The 21325-nt window shown below is 47.7% G+C and overlaps 1 protein-coding gene across 3 annotated transcripts in view; it reads left to right on the top strand.

Moving 5' to 3' along the window:
* The window catches only part of CAB39L (calcium binding protein 39 like), a 757003-nt gene extending 738452 nt beyond the window's left edge, over positions 1-18551 (top strand). For all 3 annotated transcript variants that reach the window (XM_085621896.1, XM_085621898.1, XM_085621897.1), the window contains one exon: positions 14591-18551. In XM_085621896.1, coding sequence (XP_085478022.1) covers positions 14591-14770 — 180 coding nt within the window. In that variant the 3' untranslated portion in view covers positions 14771-18551. The remainder of the gene's footprint in view (positions 1-14590) is intronic.
* The last annotated feature ends 2774 nt before the right edge of the window (positions 18552-21325 follow it).

Raw genomic sequence — 21325 nt, 5'->3', positions numbered from 1 at the left:
ATGGGGGTGTGGAGACTGGTAAGTACTAGTTATTATCATCTTTATGCACATATATGTTGTGAATCTTTAAATGTGTATATATAGTTAATGTGTACTGCCCATACTTTTAGATTTAGCATTGCACACCAACAACACACACACACTATTGAATGTATATCCACACCCAACACAAAAGTCTACCTTAGATTCCAGCGACAACGAGGTGGCTGAGTGTTGTGGTCAAGTAGCGGCAGCACAGCAAGGACCTGGACAGTGGCCTTTAACTCTGAATCGGTGGTGGGACCCTGAAATAGGGTGAGTTTTCACCTCTTTTGCCTCAATTCCACCAACCCAAGCTTGAAGGTTTCACCGCTACAGTTGCCTCGACGGAAAGGCACATCATAATCGGGACGGTGGAAATCTTGCCTGGAATCTCTGACAGCCGCTTCTGCCTTTGACGCTGTCAACAAAGGAGAAAGATCCTGGCAGGGATGGCGGGACTATGACAGTCTAAACTCAAGTGACCCACCAATGTCTAAATACTGAGGGTAGACGGCAAAGCCGGCGGGAGGGAAGACCACTGAAAATGCGACAATGGGACCAGTCCAGCCACAATCTAAATAAGGCCCTTAGACAGATCACTGGAACCAATGCGAGCTCCCAACAACATTGTGACTGAGCTAAGGAAATTTGTGGCAACTTTTGCGCCTCTAGGTATGAACCAGCAGTGAATGTGCCTAAGATCTGTACGACTCGGTGCTGTGCACAGCTAGTCTCCATTACCTTCCCATGATGAGTAGATAGTTGAGTATTCAAAGAAGAAAGCACTGCAGGGCCAGTGCCTCTCAAAGCTTTCACCTCTTCTTGTGTTTTAAGGAGGATGTGTGCTGAGCCCAAACACTGGAGGAGGCTTTCCTCCTGCACTACTTCTTTTGCCAGTGCTCAGCGCTTGAGGGGATGGTGCTCTCCCTCTCAACTACCACCTGCAAGCGCAGATGTTAGTATCAGCACTGAGGGCGGATGAGTCAGGAGATTGTCTTGTCTGATCATGCAGAGGCTGTGATAAAGACTCATCCACAAATAGAGCTCAGCTTAGATTCCTGGTGCACGTCTTGGTCTTTGATCCATGGAGTTAAGCTGGCTCGGTCTTTATGTGACACAGGCCCACAACACTGTGCCTTGAGTGAAAAACTAGCCCAGCAGCAACTTGGGACCTCCGGGAGCTGGGCTCAGTTTGACAGTGCACAAGAATGTTGAGAGCAGGTTAGAGTTTAGTGTCCTCAAAGGGCCTACAGCTATCGATGCTTCACATCCTTTCCTGTAACCATAGGATTTGGTTAGAACAGGTCTTCTGGTATAGAAAGAAAATTGTTTTACGACCATTTACTTTCAGTTTACCTCTAAATTTGGGCCATTGAGGGTGATTTTGGATGTGTGGTCCCTGGAAAGGTGGGTATGCTTCACTACCTCACAAACAGAAAATTAACATACACCATGCCTTGTGTCTGAGACCCTGTACTTACCTCGTTATAATCCTGCCTGATGATGAAAACCAACATCTCTTAGGGACCTTGCAGCTTCGCTCTGAAGGGATCTTGTGCCTGTTATAGCACACAGAATACAGATGTGGATTGGATGACTAAGTCTGAGATAGAAAGGAAATGCAGAGAAGCGTTAGGATGTGCATTGAATAATGCAAGTGAAAATACAGGTTTGAAAATACCTCAAAAGTGCAGAGGCCAAGTCAAGTGCAGTGAATTTACTGAGCGCAAGAAAAGCAGTTTTTGATCCACATCGTTCAGTGAAAAGAAGTGAACTGATGGGTGGACAGACATACTCAAGGACAAGGCGAGTAGTGTATGTTGGTTGTGGCAACAGTACAGTCACACAAAGCTCTATTTTATTGTTTAAATCTTTTTAATAAATAATGCAAAAAACCAAATTGCATTAGATAGGACCACGCAGGGCCCACCATAGGTACCAATAAATGCATTGAGGTTACGAAAATCAACAAATAATAACAGCTACAGTCCCACCCACCACCGGTAGAGAAGGAAGAGAAAAAGGAGGAAGAAGAAACCGTAAAGAGAAAAGTTCGGATTCTGGGAGTCCGTAATCGGCCCGGAGTTGCAAAAAGGGAATGATGTCCCTTTTGTCGAATAAGAGCCCCAAGGCTCGGCTCCTGGCCTCTCTCCACAACGGAAAGGACTGCAAGCCCATCCCGGGGCTAAAGTCAGTTATCGAAATGAGATGTGAGCGGAGAAGGGAAGGTCGTTAGCTCGTGGCGCGTATTGGTCTGATCCCAGACCCTAAGGGTGGCGTGTGTTACATGTGAAGCGTATAAGTTGGGCGGGCGTTGGGATTTTCGGAGAAAAGGAATCTTCATGAGAGACGTGCCAGCGACCGCGTGGTCCTGAAAGAGCCAATGTTTCTCTGATTCAGTTCGGCTCCATTCGACCAGGTGTCGGAACTGCGCGGCTTTATAATAAAGCGTGAGATCTGGAATCCCAAGGCCCCCTTTGTTGGGTAGGAGGAAGCTGATTAACCATTTCATTCTTGGTTTGCGCCCTTGCCAAATAAAAAGAGAAAGTTCTGACTGCACCCTGTTTAGCTAGCCCGCGGGGGCTGCAAGGTAAACGTCTGAATGAGGTATAACACTTTGGGTAGGATTGTCATTTTGATAGCCAATGAGATCTGGTAGTGTTTCCTTTTCCGCAGCTCGGTGCGGATTTGCGAGTGGAGTTGGGAGTAGTTGGCCATCCTCATGGCCTGCAAATTCGGGTCCAGCTGTATACCCAAGTAGGGGACAACATCGTCAGACCACTGCAGGGGGATGCCGGGCCTGAAGAACTGCTTGTGCCTAAGGCGTCAGGGAGAGATTCAGCGCCGTGGATTTCGTAAGGTTGACCTTAAACCCAGAGGCGCCCGCAAAGGAATCTAGTTCCTCCAGGAAGTCCCCCAGAGCAGTCCCAGGGTTCGCTAAGGTGACTAGTACGTCGTCAGCATATAGACTGATAGTGTCCGTGTCCCCACCGAAGCGAATGCCCGTGATATGAGGGTGGTCCCTGACTCTTTGCGCCATAGGTTCCATTTGAGGGCAAAGAGTAAGGGTGACAAGGGGCAACCCAGCCTTGTGCCTCTGCTAATAGGGAAGGGAGCGGATGTGTGTCCATTAATCCGCACTGTGGCTGTGGGGAAATGGTAGCAGTTAAGAATGTGCGTCCGCTTCTTGTCTCCTATGCCAATGTGGACCATTGCCTGCTCAAGGTAGGGCCAGTGGACTCGATCAAAGGCCTTGTCCGCATCTATGGTTAGGAGCATATAGCTCCCTGGGATGCGGGAGGCCTTTTCTATGAGGTGTGTGACTCGTTTCGTGTTGTCACTTGTTTGCCTCTGCGGGATGAATCCGGCCTGATCAGGGCCAAAAGCCCCGGCATATAAGGTGCAAGCCTGGTAGCTAATATTCCAGTGTACAGCTTCAGATCAACATTCTGGAGCGAAATAGGCCGGTAGGATCCGCAATTCTTTTTGCCCCTTCCCTGGTTTAGGGATGACAGCTATCGCTGCCTCCAGCATGGAGGAGGGAATCGCTCCGGGTGTCGGGAAGGAGTTAAAGAGCCGAGTGAGCAGGGGAGTGAGTGTTGAACAAAATTGCTCAAAGAAAGCCGCCGTGTAGCCATCGGGGTCTGGCGATTTACCTAACTTCAAGCGAGCAATGGCTGTTATAACTTCTTGCGGTCTTCTCTCCCTCTCTATATGAGCCACATGTTCCGGCGGGAAGGCGGGCCCGGGCTAAATAGGCATCTATGTCCGCCCTCTCTAGGGGCTGTGCGTCGTAAAGTTGGGCATAAAAGTTGCGGAAGATCTCAGCAATAGCCACGTCGTTCGAGCGTAGTACTCCTGTATGGTCCCTAATCTCTTGCACTCCTTTGCGCTGTCGAACCTCCCTGAGTTTATGCGCTAGCAGTCGCCCACACTTATCACCACCAACATAGAAGGAATGTCGCAGCGCAGCATATTCGGCTTTATCACGGTCAATGGCGGACAGTTGTGTCCGGGCTGCGGTCAGCTGTCGCCAAATTTGCAGGGCCCCGGTGCGGTGGTGCATCTGTTCCCACTCGCGCACTTTTTGCGTTAGATCCTTTTCCTCTTACGGTCCACGTTATCTGCGGATGAGATAGCGATGATTTCTCTCCTAATAACTGCCTTAAGGGCCTCCCATCGGGTGGAGAGAGTCGTGTCAGGAAAATCCTTGTGTAGCAAATAATCATCCAGCGTGCGCTGTATATGAACTATTGTGTCCAGTCGACGTAAGGGAATGTCGCGAAAGCGCCAACGTCTGGTTGGTCGCTGAATCTGTGGAAGGGCCTGAGTAACCACCTCTGTAGCGTGGTCAGACAGGGCCACTACCAGTAAGTCAGCCGAGAGTGTGACATTGCAGATGGCCTTCGAGCCCAAAAGATAATCTAGCCTGGCATATGTGATATGCACTTGGTGTAGAATGAGAATTCTCGTGACTGAGGGTGATGCTGCCTCCACAGGTCCGTGAGACCGAGATCGTGTAGCCTACCAAGCCCCGCCTGCGAAAGGGCACCAACCTGGCTTGTGCGCTGTGCAGATCTGTCTAAGTAATTGTCGAACACCAAATTGAGGTCTCCCCCTATCAATATATGGTGCTCCTGGGCTGCCGTCGCCTCAGTGAAGGCCTCGTGCAAGAATCTTTCTTGACCCTCATTAGGTGCATAGATAGATCCCACGATCAGAGTGAATCCCCTATGGTGAATTGATATGTGAGAAGTCTACCCCTATTCTCAACCCCCTTCTGCATCATTTTCCCTTGAAAGGCCCGTGAGACCAAAATCGCCACCCCTGCGGTCTTGGAGGGTCCGGAAGAGAAAAATTGTAGCGTAAAGGTGCGGGACCGAAGCCGGTAACAGTCTTTAGGGAGAAAGTGTGTCTCTTGGAGAAGGCAAATGTCCGCCCCTGTACTCTCCAGATAGGAGAGGAGTGCTCTGCTTTTAAGTTGGTTGTTGAGTCCTTTCACATTAAGTGTGAGAATCCTAACTGAGGACGGGGGCATCTAAATCCCAAAGGTGGAGGTGTCGCCGATCATAAGCACCTGAGGAGCATGAACCAGGCAAGGCCTACGAGGAAAGACCCTCAGCACGAGAACGGGGATTCCGCTGAACCCCATGGACCGGGGGCCCCACCTGAAAAAAGGAAAGAGAGAAAGGCAGGTAGAGGAGAAAAAAGGGCACGACAGGTGCCAGAAGAAGTCTTAAGTTCGACCATCAGTCCGTCATCCAAGGATGAATAGAAGTAGAGTCCATTGGGTTGTAGTGTGGCCAACAGTAACCCCAACTCCCTCCCGCCAATCCCCTCAAGCATCAAAGAAAGGATACGCCATGATAACCAGGCTCAGTCACATGTTTTTTTTTTATATTTCTTTTTATTAACAAATTGAATCAACTTCATAAGGCAAATCACATTACAAATCATTGTACAGTCTAGTACCCACACATATTCATAAGTACCATATCCACATGCATGTTAGGTCAAAGCTCAGTTTTAACCTCCTATCTACGTTTACTCATTGTGAGTTGAAATTTTTGGCGGAGTACAGATGGTTCCCTCTGTAGTCGTTCCTGTCCTGCCAAACACTAATCCACTTTTTCGGATATCCCCTACCTATGTATACTGTCTTTTCACGGAACATGCACCAGCCCATATCTCTCTTCCAGACCAATACTGTAGGTGCTCGTGTTGCCCCCCACTTCTGTGCAATGTTACGTTTCGCTATCATCAGTCCTAACGTGACCCAGGTGATGTGTGTGCGAGTTAGGTCAGTGGGTTCCCACACATTTAGGAAGCACCTTTTAGCTTCCACTGTGATGTCTTGTGGGAGCACCTCGCTCATTACTTCATGCACCTCTCTCCAGTAACTCAGTATATGAGTGCATTTCCATAATATGTGGAGAAATGTTCTCTCCATTCCACAGCCCCTTCTACATGCACTATCGCTTGCCCTCCCCATACGCACCAGGCCTGGCCCAGTGATCTAGATACGGTGTAGGATCTTTAGCTGCACCAGCCTCAGTCTGGCTGCTATGCCCACCTCTCGAGGTGAGGTGACGGCTATCGCCCAATCTTCGTCATCAAGTATGATGCCATCCCTTTCCCATTTTTCCCAGATCTTCAGGAGGGGTTCGCCAGAGTGGTTCACTAACTTTTTGTAAGGGAGATGGCTTTCGTTGGCAGGGACCGTCCAAAATACGGTCCTCCAAGGGGGAGGCCTCCAGAGGGGTTACTCCCTTTTGGAGACAAGATTGCAGTGCATGTCGCACTTGCATGTACTGAAAATATTCTGTAGGGGCTAGGTCATACTCCTGTTGCAAGGCGGGGGACGATTTAACCTCCTCCTTCACCCAGAGATCGCCAATTTTTGAAACACCTATAAGGTCCCACTTGTCGAAGCCTCTAGTGGACCAAAGATTTCCGAGCAATTCAGAGTCCCACCGCGGGGTGGCCAATGGCACCTTGCGGTCCCAGCCCAAGCTTCTGGTAGCTGCCTGCCATACATGTACCGAGTGTCTTGTGGGCCTGGTCAGGTCGCGCCTCCCGGCTGCGGAGTAGAGCGCTCAATTGTAATTTCCCCCTCGCAGCAACCACCGATCCATAGCGTAACCCGGGTAGTTTGCTAGTCTGTACGTACCATGATTAATGGCTGCTAAGTGTGCTGCCCAGTAGTATTTCTTTAGGTCGAGAAGGCCGATTCCACCATCGTACCAGGTAAGATTCAATTTGGGCAATGCTATGCGGGGTTTTCCGCTCCAGAGCAAGCTCTGTAGAAGGCTGTCTATTTCTTTAAAATAACTTGCGGGAACAAGTTCTAGCGAGTTCTGCAACATGTAGAGAAACCGGGGGAGGGACATTATTTTGAATAAGGAAGCTCTTCCCAACAGCGAAAGCGGAAGCGCCTTCCATCGTTCAAAGTCACTCCTGAGTCTCCGTAGGGGTGGGAGCAGGTTGTTAACATATCTACTGGAAGGGTCGGCCGTGATGTAAATCCCAAGGTATTTGAAGCCCTGCGTGGTAATCTGTATCGGACAATACTTGGGTAAGCCTGATAGTGGCCCCCGAAAAACATACAGCATAGATTTAGCCCAATTGATCGAGTATCCAGAGTACCTACCGAAAATGGCAAAGATGTCCAGTACCGCAATCAGGGAGGCTTTTAGAGAACGAAGGAACAGTGATATATCGTCAGCATATATAACGATATTCTATCCTCCCACGTGTCCGCCCATGTAAGTCCTTTTATTACCGGGTCTCTCCGCACCCAGGACGCTAAAGGCACCAAGACCAGAGCAAACAGGAGAGGGGAAATAGGACACCCTTGTCGGGTTCCTCTACTAAGACTAAAGACCTCAGATTTTTTATTATTTACCACAACTTGGGCTAAAGGTTTCGAGTAGAGGAGTTGCACCCATTGAATGAACTGGGGCCCAAAACCCATCTTCTCGAGGACTGCGAAGAGATAGGGCCATTCGAGCATATCGAACGCCATAGTACCGTCTAGTGATACGAGTATTGCTTCTTCCTGGATTGTTGGTGCTCTCCCCATTACTCTGCGTAGATTCAGGGCAGTGTTACGTTGGGGCATGAAGCCGGATTGGTCCAGGTGTACCAGATTGTTGATTACTTTAATCGATCGGTTGGCCAGGAGCTTAGCCAAAATCTTGGATTCCACGTTAAGCAAAGAGATCGGCCTATAAGAGGCGCAATCTGTACGGGTCTTACCGTCTTTATGAATCACTACTAAGTTAGCCAACCTCTGATCACGTGGCAATTCGCCTCGTTCTATACTTTCCTCGAACATCTTATGCAAATGAGGGGTAAGAACGTCTGGTCGGAGTTTATGTAGCTCAATCGGCAGACCATTGGGTCCTGACGCCTTCCCCGAGTAAAGGCTTCTGACTGCCGGTGCAATCTCATCTGCTGTAATTGCCCCTTCCACATATTCTAACTCAGTAGAGGTGAGTTTTGGTAGTGTGATGTCTTGTAGGAGATCCCGGGAGTCATGTATTGTATAAGAGTTTGGGGAAGAATATACATGTTCAAAATGGAGCGCAAAAGCATTCGCGATGTCTTGGGGTTCGGTGAGTGTAGTGCCCGAATAGTCTATGATCTCCGGCACCAGTCTACTTGCAAGGTTTCTTTTATCTAGCCAAGCAATCAACTTCCCTGCTTTGTCCCCTTGATCATATACTCTGCCCAGCGTGTCTCTACCCAGTTCTTTGGCCTTGTTCAATACTAGGGCTTTGTAGCTATCCCTCTTCAATTGTAGGATATGTAGGGTATCAGGGTTTGGTCCCTCAGCTATTTCCACCTCAAGGCGGAAGATTTCTTCCTCCAGTGCCTCCTCTTCCCTGACCTTTTCTTTTCTCACCCTCGCTATTTGGGAGAGTGCCTGGCCTCGTATCACCGTTTTAAACGCTTCCCACAGGGTCTGGTAGGAGCGTACCGAACCCTCGTTTTCTTGAAAGTAAAGTTCTATTGAAGTTTGCAGTACTTCTCGTTCCCCTGGGTTTCAGTGGTGCCAAGGATTTATGGGCGCTACTCTGCCCACTCTATGCTGACCAATCACCATCTGGGCCCACAGTGGAGAGTGATCCGAGATGCCCCGTGCCATGTGCCTGATTTCTCGTATATGGGTCAGTTGGTCCGGGTGGACCAGCAAGTAATCTATTGTGGACTGGCTGTTGTGAGCTGAGTGGAAAGTGAATTGAATTGTATCTGGATGAAATGCTCGCCACGTGTCCTGCAATCCTAGAGCCGCCAGAAAGTCCGGGAGCCAGCTATTAGAGGGACGGAGGTCTCTCTGTGGATGCCTATCTTGGGTGCCGCTGACTACTACGTTAAGATCCCCTCCCAACACCAGGAGCCCCTCTGGTAACGTCAATAGGATGGACCCCAAGTCCTTGAAGGCAAGGCTCTGAAGACCCGGTGGCACATATACCGACATGAGGGTCAACACGTTTCCCTCCCATTGCCCTGTGATGTCTATGTATCTCCCCCCTGTGTCACTCCATGTGGACTTCACCATCATAGGAAAGGAGTTCTTCAACAGGATCCCCATGCCTCTCGACCCGGAAGTGAAGCCGGAGTGTGCAACTAGCGTGTATCCCCAGCGATTGAGGGCCTTACAATTGTTTCCCACCAGATGGGTTTCCTGGAGCAATACTACGTCTGGGGCCTGCCTCCTAATATACTGCATTACCATTGTCCTCTTCACTTTATCTCCTAAACCATTTACATTCCAGCTCATCAATTAAAATTCTTTATCCCAATGCATGTTTCTAGATAATTACGTGAAACCTATGTTTCTGCACTGCAGAACTGCCACGCCTTGCCGATTCAATAAAAACCTACAACTTTTCTTCAACCCCTCCCTACTCCCCCCCCCCCCCCCCCCCTCCCTGCTCCCCTGCACTCTGGGCTCAGAACTGCCCATAACTATTGCAATGCAGAGTGCCTGTCGCCTGTAAGACAAACTAAATGAAGAAAATTGGGGTGGGGGGGGGGAACAACCCCCCCCCCCTCCACTCCGTATTTTCTCCTAGGATCAGGTCACATCATACTCATGTTCTGTTTTCCAAGCCCTTCGTAAGTGAGCCAAGGACACCTAGCCAGAACCCAAGACTAGTCAACTAGTTAAAGCGTGTATAATTCTACATAAGTCCCTGTGAACCTCCTAGTCTCTCTGGGAGCTGCGATCCTCTGCGCCTTTCCATCCGTCCAGCCACTCGGCCACCTCCTCCGGTGCCTCAAAGAATCTGTTTTTTCCACCTGCTTCCACCCGCAGGCGGGCTGGGAACAACATTGCATATTTAAGTCCTTTATCTCTCAGTATCGTCTTGACTCTCAAGAAAGACCTGCGTTGCCTCTGCACCATCTGAGTGAAATCCGTAAAAAATGTCACCTCCGAGTTCTCCAATCGAATGGGCGGCGCCACCCTAGCTGTCTGTAGAATTACATCTCTGTCCGGGGCGGGGGGAGCTCCGGGTCTCGGTCCTCCCCCCGGCACCCTGTGCGCTCTTTCAACGACAAACATGTTAGACAGGCCCTTAGGTTGCCGATGCTTGGTAATCAGGTCTTCCACAAAGAGGTCCACAGCCTGCCCCTCCATTTTCTCTGGTACACCAAGAATACGTACGTTGTTACGTCTACTGCGACCTTCATATTATTCTACTTTGCCCTCGGCGAACCTGCGGAATGCTTACAAATCACGGACTTCCGTTTGTAGCTGGCTAGTATCCTTTACCAGGCTAGTGGTAGTTATTTTGAGCTATTTAACCTTCTCTCTGTTAGTAGCCAAATCTGCTCTGATTAAGATGACCTCAGAGGAAATAGCGTCCATCCTCTGTTCCAGGGACGTGCGAATTCCCCCAATAGCTTCCAGAACATCTTTTAGTGTGTGTTCTGGGGTTTCGTTGTTGTGTTCTCCCATCGGCTTATCCTTGGGTAGTTTTTGTTCTGCCATTGCCGCCTTTGATCAGGTATATTTGTCCAATTTGTTAGTTTGGGTGTTTTTGGGGCCCTTGGCGTTGGACATCTCTATGGTGCAGGAGGTGTGACGCTGTTGGATGGGTTAAGTGGCTATTCTCTGTTGTGAAAGCTATGGGAGCCGCTTCACAGACTGTAGTGTATTACGCCCTCCGGATCCTCGTTACGGGCTCTCACTGGCACAGGTCCACTCCAGAGGGTTCCCAGATCTCCCTTTGTTCCCCTGCCGGTCGTTGCTGTGGGTTGGCTGTCAATGCTTTTGATTTCTCCCTCAGCCTAATCTCCTGCCTGACCACCCCTATATCGGTCTTGAAGACCTGTCCAACACTGCAGCAGGTTCTTAGCGCTAATGATTTATTCTAGATGGGAGGCCGCTCTCTGTATCCGGGTTACTCCCCAATGGTAGTTAGACCGCGCCCTGGGGGGTTCATGCTGTTGCGGGCCCAGTCTGTATAGTTCAAGATGACCCGAGCCGGGGGTCCCTTCACCTTGCACGCGCACTACTTAAGGCTCACGGTGTTTACCCTTCTTCGGAGCAGAGATGCTGTGGGCACGAGGGCAGTGCGTGATGGGGTCCTCACCCGCCCCCCCCCCCCCCCCCAGGCGCCACTCACCGCGTCTCTGATGTCCCAGCGTCCGGGGAGCCATACCGGATCACTCGCAGATGAGTGCCCCCCTCCTGGGCTCGGTCCGCTCTCAGCCCTCCTTCAGCCTTCAGTTGTGTCAATGCTGTCCAATGATACCTTGGGCTCACCGCGTACTTCGCCCTTGGTGGGTTGTTGCATCGCTCGTGGTTCCCTCCGAGTCTCGTCTTGGCCCCGGCCTCCACCGGTCAGCCACTCCGTCTGTGGCCGGGATGAGCTCCGATGTCAGGGATCTTCTTCGCTCGATGTATCACAGCGCTCTCGATGGTGCCGGGGGTGTCTCTCCGCACGCTGTCCCAGGGTCAGCAATCCCCCTTTCGCTCCGGCTCCTGGTAGATCCCACACGCACTCCGTTAGCTCCTCCACTACTCCGGGCCTCCCCTGCACTCAAGTCCCGAGGCTTTCTTCGACTAGCAGGCCAGGATTTGGGCACCGTCGTTTCTCCGGCTTCTCCGGTCACTATGGCTCGATCTTGGGCTCCGAATGTTCCCCTGTGCTTCCGGAAGCCGATTCTGGCCCCGGGGCACGGATCAGTTCGTCGGATATTTGCGGGGAGAGTTGGTTAGGAGCGGAGAGTTTCTAACCTGCGGCCATCTTAGAACGCCGCTTGGCCACACCCCCGCTCAGTCACATGGTTGACGCCTTGGCCAAGACTTCTGGCAGAGTCTCAAGGGCGGCTTGTAGCTCTCTCTTGACAGCCATTGGATCCGAGCGATGAGTGTGCCGTCGTCGCCGCTGTTGCCTCCACCTCGGGCGACCATCACCAGACCCTTGATCTGAGCGCTCTCCATGACCCGTGTTGCCCGGTATGGTGATCCCCAGTAGTTTGCCTGCTTCTGACAGAGAACGAAGTTGATACAGCTTGCCGTCATGCCAGAAGATGAGGCGGAACGGGTGTCCCCAGGAATAAGAGATGTTGCGTTGGCGCAGAGCCTCCGTGATAGGCCGGAAGGTCTTGCGTTTCTGGAGTGTAATAGCAGCCAAGTCTTGGTAGAGGGTGGGTGACTGGTTTCGGAAGGTGATCGATTGAAGTGATCTGGCGTTGTGCAGAATCTCCTCCTTGGTGGAAAGTCCTGAACGCAGAGTAAGATGTCTGCTGGAGGGGCAGTCGCCGCTCTGGGTGGGCCCACTCTGTGCGCTTGATAAAAGCTTAAGGTCAGTGTCCAGTGGATTGCCCGGTATATGATTGAAGAGCTCTCGTACTTATTTGAAAATGTCACCAGCCTCTTCATTGGTGCTCACACCCCCAGCCCCCCCCTCCCCCGGATCCTGATGTTATGACGACGTGAGCGGTTTTCAAGATCCTCCAAGTGAGATTGTACGTCCACCTGTTGCTCGTGTATACGGAGCACTTCTTGTTGTATGGCTGCCAGTTCGGTGTCCCGAGCGTCGCTCTTGTCCTCAAGGGATGCCACTCTCTCCCCTATATCATCCACATCTTTGCGAATGTCCTTGATCTCCGCCGTGAGATCACGTTTTACCGTCTGGAGATCATCCCTTAAAGCTGCAAACAAGGACTGCAGGAACGCCCGCGTCACTGGCCCGTCAGTAGGGGCGGCCATCTGTGTTGCTGCATCCGGACGCCCGAGTCCGCCGCCTCCTCTCCCTGAGACCTGGCAAAAAGTTGTTCTTTAAGCGATTTTTCTCTGGTGGCTGATTTATCCTTTCTGCCTCGGGTGGAGGTCATGCTCAACCTACGTCCATCCCGCCGGCACCAACAACCACAAACCTGGGTTTATGATAGTTCGCAGCGGTATGGCGCTCCCCGGGTCAAAGTTCCCTCGCCACTTCACTGGGGGTCGACTGTGTAGTCACCAACTCCAGTCCTCTTCTGGTGCATGCCAATGCAGAGCGTCGACCCGCGTTCCTCAGGGCCCCAGACGGCGTGTCTAGAGCGTCCCCGCCAACCAGGCCCCAGGCACACCGGGTCACGTCATAGCGAGTGCCAGAGGGATGCCCGCCACCAGTGTATGTTCGTGCCCCGTGGGGGTACAGAAGCGAGAGTCCGGGTCTGAGCACATGTGGGATGCAGGGGCGAATCTCCAAGAGCCGGACTCCCTCCACAGCACAACGCTAATCACTGCGAGTCTTGCACTAGAAATGGCGAGACGGCACAGCCCACACCAGTCCGCCGGCTACGTCCGAGGGCCAACAGCGGGGGACCCTACAAGTGAGTTATAGCAGGATCTCCCTTTCGTGGGGCACCGGACGGGCTGCGCAGTCGGCATCCAGGGGTCGGGGTAGATCCGCCGCGTGGCTGGGTGCGGCCTTGGTGTCGCTGACAGGGCCCCGGGAGGTCGAAGATTCAGCAGAAGAGTAAGGGGCGGTTGGCGCTCACCTCAATGGCCCCCTAGTCCGCCCCCGTAATCCAAGGGACTAGAGCTTCTCCCGGAGGACTGCTCCTTGCTCTGCTGGACTCCGGGTACGTGTGCGTGATCACCGTCCGTTTAGGCCCCCAACCATGGAGGCCGCCACTTCACTCAAGATGGCGTCCACCTCTCCCACTCCGTCTGCAGCTGTCCCCGTGTACCGTATGGTGCGGCGGGGAAGACCCCAGGCTCTGGCTGGCGGCTCCAGCACGTCGTTACTGCCTCGCAGCTAGGGGCACGGGGCTCTGATCACTACCGCCTCGGCAGCGCTACCCGGCACCCCACGCCGCAGCTCCGTCGCCCGATCCGGGCCCGGGATCAGAAGCACTGAGCGGTGCCTTGAGATCCCTGGGAGCCGCTCCCGGAGGGCTGCCGATTGTGCCTGGGTGATAAGGATGATGATTTAACTGCCTTCCGTGCGGGTCAGGGCCAGAGGCCGATGCTATAGATCGGCAGGCGGAGGAGAGACAGCAAGACACGTCTTAGCTCGCTGCCATCTTGGCCAAACCCCCATAGCTCTATTTTAAACATTTTTAGGAAACGTTTCTGCTCTCATTGTTAGGTGACAGAGATATCCATCGTTTGAGGGTGAGGAGGAGTCAGCATTTAAGAGTGAGAATGCTATGCTGCATGCAGTAATTGGTGAATGGCTATGCTCTACGAGCTGCTCATAAAGTTGTTTGTTAGTCAACTTAGTTGACATAGCTATCAAATATCATCATTAAATAAAACATCAATCCATGCTCATGGGAAACTAACCCAGCCAGATTCTAGAATGAATACTACTGCAGAACCAGAGTCAGACAAGAGGGTACCTCCCAGAATATTTTGCTGTGCTTTATCTATGGTGTTTACTATGCAGTAATGTTGTAAATTCTATTCTCCACAGTTATTTTTCATCTGTCTGCAGACGCATGTCACTATATCATAACGGTATTGTGTGTCAACTTGTAACATGAAATGCTAAATCCCAATAAACAAATTTAAACAAAAAAAAATATGTTGTTAAAATGATCTTTTCTTTCCTTCTAGGTGTTCGTGGCCAATCCAAGCAAAACCCAGCCAATCGTGGACATTCTTTTGAAGAACCAGGCCAAGCTTATTGATTTTCTGAGCACCTTCCAGAAAGAAAGGACAGATGATGAGCAGTTTTCTGATGAGAAAAATTATTTGATCAAACAAATTCGTGACTTGAAAAAACCAACAGCATAAGAATTCCCTATCTTCGTGCAAGCAATAATCTCAGTTCACTTAATAAGCGGCGTTAAAAACAAACTAATGAAGGCATCACCAGTGCCTATCTTTGTTTTAGGTTAGCAAAATGGCTGCTAAGAAGGGTTTTATATTAAAACTAAAAAAAACATGATTGATATTTTCTTCTTCATCAAGTTGTGCTAAATAATGTGAATTTAAAAGGTAACTCTAGCAAGGCACAGCATATATGTCGATGTCCTCGCTTGTACAGTGATTTGCAATAATTTATTTTTCGGCAGGGCATAGCTGCCATTAAATAGAAAAGGCTGGTCTTATATTATGGTGATTGTTTCTCACGTTGGCCTTTTCTTTCTGTGGTCTTTTCCAGCCTTAATTAAGACTTGCTCTTGCCTTTCATTCTGCAGGTTTTTTTGTTTCAAGTAAGTTGTCCTTTAGTAGCTCTTTCAGTCATGGGGCAATCAGGACTTGCCGCGCTTGTTTGACTATACATTTTTACCTTGCCCCTCCCATTCCGTGCAACCACACGTTTGCTTGGTTCTGCACAAAATGCTTGTCAGTAAGACCGTTCTTTTCCACTCATTCTGTGAATCGGTTGTCTTGTCCACAAATGATGTCATACAGAATGGTAGGTGGATGTTTCTTCTCATTGGTAATGGTACACATTCCGATTAAGGTGATATCCGAATCGTTTGGTACCTCTTCAAGTGCATAACAAACTCCAGTTAGATTTTAGCAGGTATATCACTAGGTGTAAAGCTTTAAGACCAGTCATTTCCTTTTTTTTAAACTATGTTTCACGCTTTTACTTGACAGGTATTCTGTCCTCCATATGGGATAGTGTATACTCAGGCTTTCTATGTTTTAAAGGCGATTCTGCTATTTTTCCCTCACCTTAGTGACATTTCTGTAAACCACATTAATTCTTATATACAAGTTCATACAGCTTTTGCTTCTTTATTTCCAATTAGTGACTAGGTTATCCTTTGCCGCACTCCCAGGGATGCTATGCTGCTCTCCAATGAGGAAAGCCAGGGCCGGTAAGAACTTACTATAGTCTGTTGATTCCACCTCACTTTAAATTCCCTCGAGAATACATTTTGGATCTGGATCTCTTGTTTATTACCACCCTGGAGTTTTCATGACTACTCCACATCATTCCTCTATTATTGGTTCACGCTGAAAATGTTTCCAAGACTTGTTAACACCTTCACCTGGTGTCCAGGACCTTCTCTCCAATTCTCCTCATCCAGTTCCAAATATCTTTCTCCCAATTAATATGTAGTTTACCCAGAAGTTAGAACTCGTAGATGATGTTTTAGTCTATACCCAGAATGTAATTATGTTGACTTCTTTAAGTTTAATAGATGTTGACTTCTAAGGGTAAATATTCTGGCACCTCAAAGACACTTTGCAGCTGAGATTGCTGGATGTGTGCCAGTCTAGGTAAAAACCTGACAACCTTGAATCCAGTCACGAATTTGGTCTGTATCTCTTCCTAATCTGCATGCCTACCTAGATCACATCGCCAGCAGTGTTTCCCTTTTCTTCACTTATGGAAACAAACTGTAGTGAATACCGGCTCTGTTTCTCATTACAAATCAGGCACTGCCCTCCAGTCATATGCTGGCTAAACAATCCAAATATGTTGTAAATCCCATATTGATTCACCCAGCCTTTCCATTGTAGTCAATGGGACGCAGTAGTTGCTATCCTTTCTTAAAAGACTAGTTTATGAACCTGCTGCACTTCAGTTGCCAAGTATTCAATTACTCATACTGCACTAAGGACCCCAAATTAGAACGGTTGTCTGTTTTCATTAGCCCACGCCTTTGTGTGAGTGGGGAAAAAGAAGTTAGTGGCTAGAGCGTATCTTATTTGATTGGCTCTTCAAATTGTTTCTGGAAATATTACATTTGGAAGGCAGCCATCTCCTCACACTTCCAGCATGGTCTGCCTTTAGCTTATCCATTTATGATTTACAGTATGGAGTGTACTAAAGTTTGGCCCTGATTCCGATTTGAGGGGATTTCCTCTTTCTGTTGGTAAAGGAGATACAAGTCAGACCATCATTCCGAATAATGCACTGCTACCACACTTGGGGTTTTCTGGCGACAAATTAACCAGGTCAAACCTCAAATCTGCCACCACTTGGCCCAGCAATATCTATTTCTCTGGAAATTCCCTATCGACAAAGAAATGCGGTAATTTTGTATTCCGAAATTACTTTTGCCCTTGCCATTGGTAATTTCTGGTGCAAGATTGTTTAACTCCATGTGTTTCATAACTTGAATATTTTCAGTAATATTTAATCAGCTTCTTACACAACACCGTTTTTGCCAAATAATGTACATACCGAATACATGTGTTTTGATTTGCAAGGTTCAGATTTAACTTCTAATCTCTTATGCTTTTTGCTCATCGTTTTCCCATTACTTATTATCTTGCTGGTGAGAAGAAAATCTTTTCTGATTTTTCTGTTAAGTCCACAATGAAAGGATGGTCACCATAAATTAAACCTGTATGGAATTGCACAGACCTTCAATGCAAACTATCTGGTCCTATTCTCAAGATGCTTATAGACTTTTTCTGTTTCATGTTCTAGATGTACACCTGTCAACAGCAAATGGAAGGTGCATGATTTAGTAGTAGCCTGCACTTTGAGCTAGCTGATGGGCAAATATGCCTTCTCGACAAGTATGTGTACAGTTTTGAATCCTGCAAGGTTGGCTCATTCCTATAAAGCAGATAAAATGATTACTATTAAGTTGGATTATAGAAAAACTGTTATTTAGAGCACTTCAATAATGCAAGACTGGTAGAAAGGCTACACGAAAACCTATTATTATTATTATTATTTGTGTAATGTGTTGGGGGAGAGATGGGTTTAATTTAGTGATTGTTGGTGTTTCCCTGAGGAGGGCTCAAATGCGATACACTGTACCCAGGTACAGCGGTGTTGCTCTGTGTTTGACTGGTTACCATCTACCACATGTTTATCAAGGAATATGTCCATTCCAGTGTGTATTTTGTAACAACTATTTAAATGAAGAAATCTTTAGTAATCTCATCCACTGCTGGTAAGGCCAATTTAAGTTCTTGGTTGCTATCGGTGGCTTCACAAACATAACACATTTTCTCCTCCCTAGGACAAACAGCTGAGTTCTGCTTAAGGCATACAAATAGAACTATTGCAGAACCACTCTTATGAGCCTTACGGTCACTTAATGTTATTAACTCGTATATTAGTTGTGGAAAACATTTCCCGCGTCATCTTGCATTATTATTCATTCCTGTGTGATGGGTGATTTATTTATTTTTCTGAAAGAGTGTTGATTTAGGATAACTTTGCACTCAGATGATTGAGAAAATCATCTTGGGTCCAATGTATCCCACGTGTGTTATTCATTTTAAATTCATAGGAGAAGTGATGGGTGGTGGTTAACAAGGGCCCTAGCTTTATTGCGGATTTTCAGATCAATTTGAATCCGTATTTTTGGTCCTATTTAATCTACCTTTGAAGTTCTTGACGTTTGCTACGTAGAAATACTTAAGAGAACATCACAAATCAAAGCAATGTGAGAGTATGTCCACAAAAATGTTGTACAGTTAATGGATTAAAGATTTATTATTTGAACCTTAGAAACGGGATGGGATCTAATAAGTGAGTGAAGAACATTATTAAAAATGCCATGTGTAAAAAAATCAGTAACTATATCTTAGCAGTTTGTACTTACAACGTTCTATTTGCAGCATATTAAAGGCACGGTTACTGACAGTGTGTACGTTTCTTTATTCTTATTTTCATTTATGTTTAACATTATCCCCTAAAGAAAATATGTTGGTCATGCCATGTATGCAAAAAGTCATAGAGAGCATCTTTTACCCAAAGTTATCTCTATTAAATCACAGAGTAGGTTCATATCCTATCCAAATATATAACAAATAGTAACCCCAATGGTATTTATGATACGTTGTCCAGTTTAGGTGCAGAGATACTGGAGGGCACCCTGCACCTACAATGGCCTTTGCGAGTTATATCACTCAGAGTGGGGATTAACTTTGTGGACTCACTCTGCAATACCAGGTAAAATTCAGCAAGTTTTCCCAAATTCCTGAGATTGGTGTATGGACAGTTACAACCCACCATAAGCAGGTGGTAAATTTAAGCAAAATGGCAGTTGTCATTGAGGGTGGCCATGGTAGGCATTGGTCTGGCTGGGGAGAGCATTATCTGCTTCCTCAAAGATGCTGCAAGCGGTCGATCAGGGGCCAGTGTGTGCCTTTTCCCACAACTTGTGACCCCTACACTACAGTATTACCAAATGGCAATTTGCGGCCTTTAATCCCAGGTGCTGTAAAACGTGCGGTACTCAGGTTTCAATGGAGCGCAGTCATCGCTTGGATATACCACTGCGGTAGACCTCAAATGTTTGGACCAATATAAATTAAACAAGGAATACCACTCACATACTTATTTGGAGGTCTTTTGGCCAGTATGGCTGCTGTTCACATGCAAGTATAAAGTATTATTTGCACAACACATAGAAGAACAAAGGGGTTTAGTCTCAAACTGCTGACATCAGTCTTAAAGGATGTACACAGTGTGACAGTTCAGATAGATGTTACCAGTGTTCATGATTTGAAATCAGTGATTCAAAGCCCTGTATTGTCAGGACTGGACTATGGAAACCTCACACTGACATATCTCTAAAATATTTGACTAATAGCTATAGACATTGCTGTACATCTTACAGGAAGGCTGATTTCCAACTTCCGGCGATAGAACCACATCTTATTGGTTCTGTGCACATCAAACAAACTCCTGATAAAAACCCAACCTCTGAATCAACCATCTCGGAAGAGAAAACACCCTAAGTAGAAGGAACCAAATCCACCTCAAAGCACCCAGTTGTGGAAAGCAAACTACTCACTTACTTTTTCAGTGAACTCTCATTCCCCCAAGCTCCAAGTGATGTCCATTTTATCACCTAGAAGCAGCAATTTAATGCTCTTTATTTTGGTTTATAACTAGCTCTTGATTACTCTACCACCCGTGTAACCTAGCCCGAATGTTGTTTAAACTGGGGACTTTTATTTTGAATTTATACATACATGGATGTCCTACAATACATAGATACGTAGCTGACCTACAATACAAAATAAATATATTTTTTAAGATCCACGTCTAAATGTATATTATATTTAGGGCTCCCAGTTTTCTGGTTTTACAGATTTTTACAGATCAATACAGACAGAAAACAATGCGTTTCCTGTCTGTTTATATTTTTAAAAACGGAAAAGTACTGAAAATGGTGCTTCTTGTGAGAGACTCTCCATGTTATCATTTATGAATTCCAGGCGAATGCTGAGCAGATAGACAGCATGGGGAGTTAATAACAAGGATGAGATTTCCTTGAATAGAGGCATATGTTAACTTATATTTGTAGTATAACACTAATATGTACCTTTGAGTGGTGTTTTTAGTTATATGTAGCTGTTTAATTTTCTAAAACGCAACAGGCATCCATGTATAAGTGCACGTATACGAGTTAAATAAATATGAAAATGAACAATTTACTTACCTTCGGCAATGATATATCTGTAAGAGACATATATTAGTTATAGATTCCTTACCTTAGAATTACCCCCAAGCGTCAGACTGCAGCCGGAGAATTTTTTCTTAGCAGTATCCCTGCGCGTCGGTAGGTGGCGTCGGTCGACTCTGCGTTTGACGTTAGTGCCGTGGTCGCCGCCATGACGTCGCGGTATCTACTTCGATGCTGCCTCTGTGCTCTGACATCAGTTTTTTTTACACGATATTCCACACCAGAAGCGCAGAGCCTTGCAAGACACTGAACACTGCTGCACAAAACTAGGGACCTGAAAGGGAGTCCCGAACACTAAAAGTAAGTTCGCAGAACGGAAAGGATGAGTGTGGCGGTAAGGAATCTATAACTAATATATGTCTCTTATAGATATATTGTTACCAAAGGTAAGTAACTTGTTCATCTTAAAGAGACTATTAGTTATAGATTTCTTACCTTAGAATCGATGCCCTAGCAATGCCAACCCCGGAGGTGGATCTGCGAACCAAGTTCACACCAGAAAGTCCTGGAAAACCAAAAGGCCAAGAAACCGTCTCTCCGGAGCTGACTGTCCAGGCAATAATGTTTAGTAAACATGTGCAGTGATGTCCACATAGCTGCCTGACAGATGTCATGGAGGGGGACACCGCGTCCCAAAGCAGTGGTGGCAGCCGTCGCCCTGGTGGACTAGGCGCGCAGTCCTACCGGAGGTTCCTTCTTTGCCAAAGAATAGAAAGTCTTAATGCAAATAACAGGCCACCTAGAGATGGTCCGTTTTTGCACGGCCCGAACTTTCTTGTCGCCCACATAGCCTACAAAGAGCTGGTCATCCACCCAGAATTGTTTTGTGCAATCCAAATAAAATGAAAGCGCCTGTTTTTGGTCCAGACGGTGGAGCCTCTCCTCCTCTTTAGAAGGATGCGGGGCGGGAAAAAGGTGGGCGAAGTGATGGTCTGTCCTATGTGGA

The sequence above is a fragment of the Triturus cristatus genome, chromosome 8 (genome assembly GCF_964204655.1).
Source record: "Triturus cristatus chromosome 8, aTriCri1.1, whole genome shotgun sequence".
NCBI lineage: Eukaryota > Metazoa > Chordata > Amphibia > Caudata > Salamandridae > Triturus > Triturus cristatus.
The sequence above is the reverse complement of the archived record's forward strand: the minus strand, read 5'-3'. Positions and strand labels throughout refer to the sequence as shown.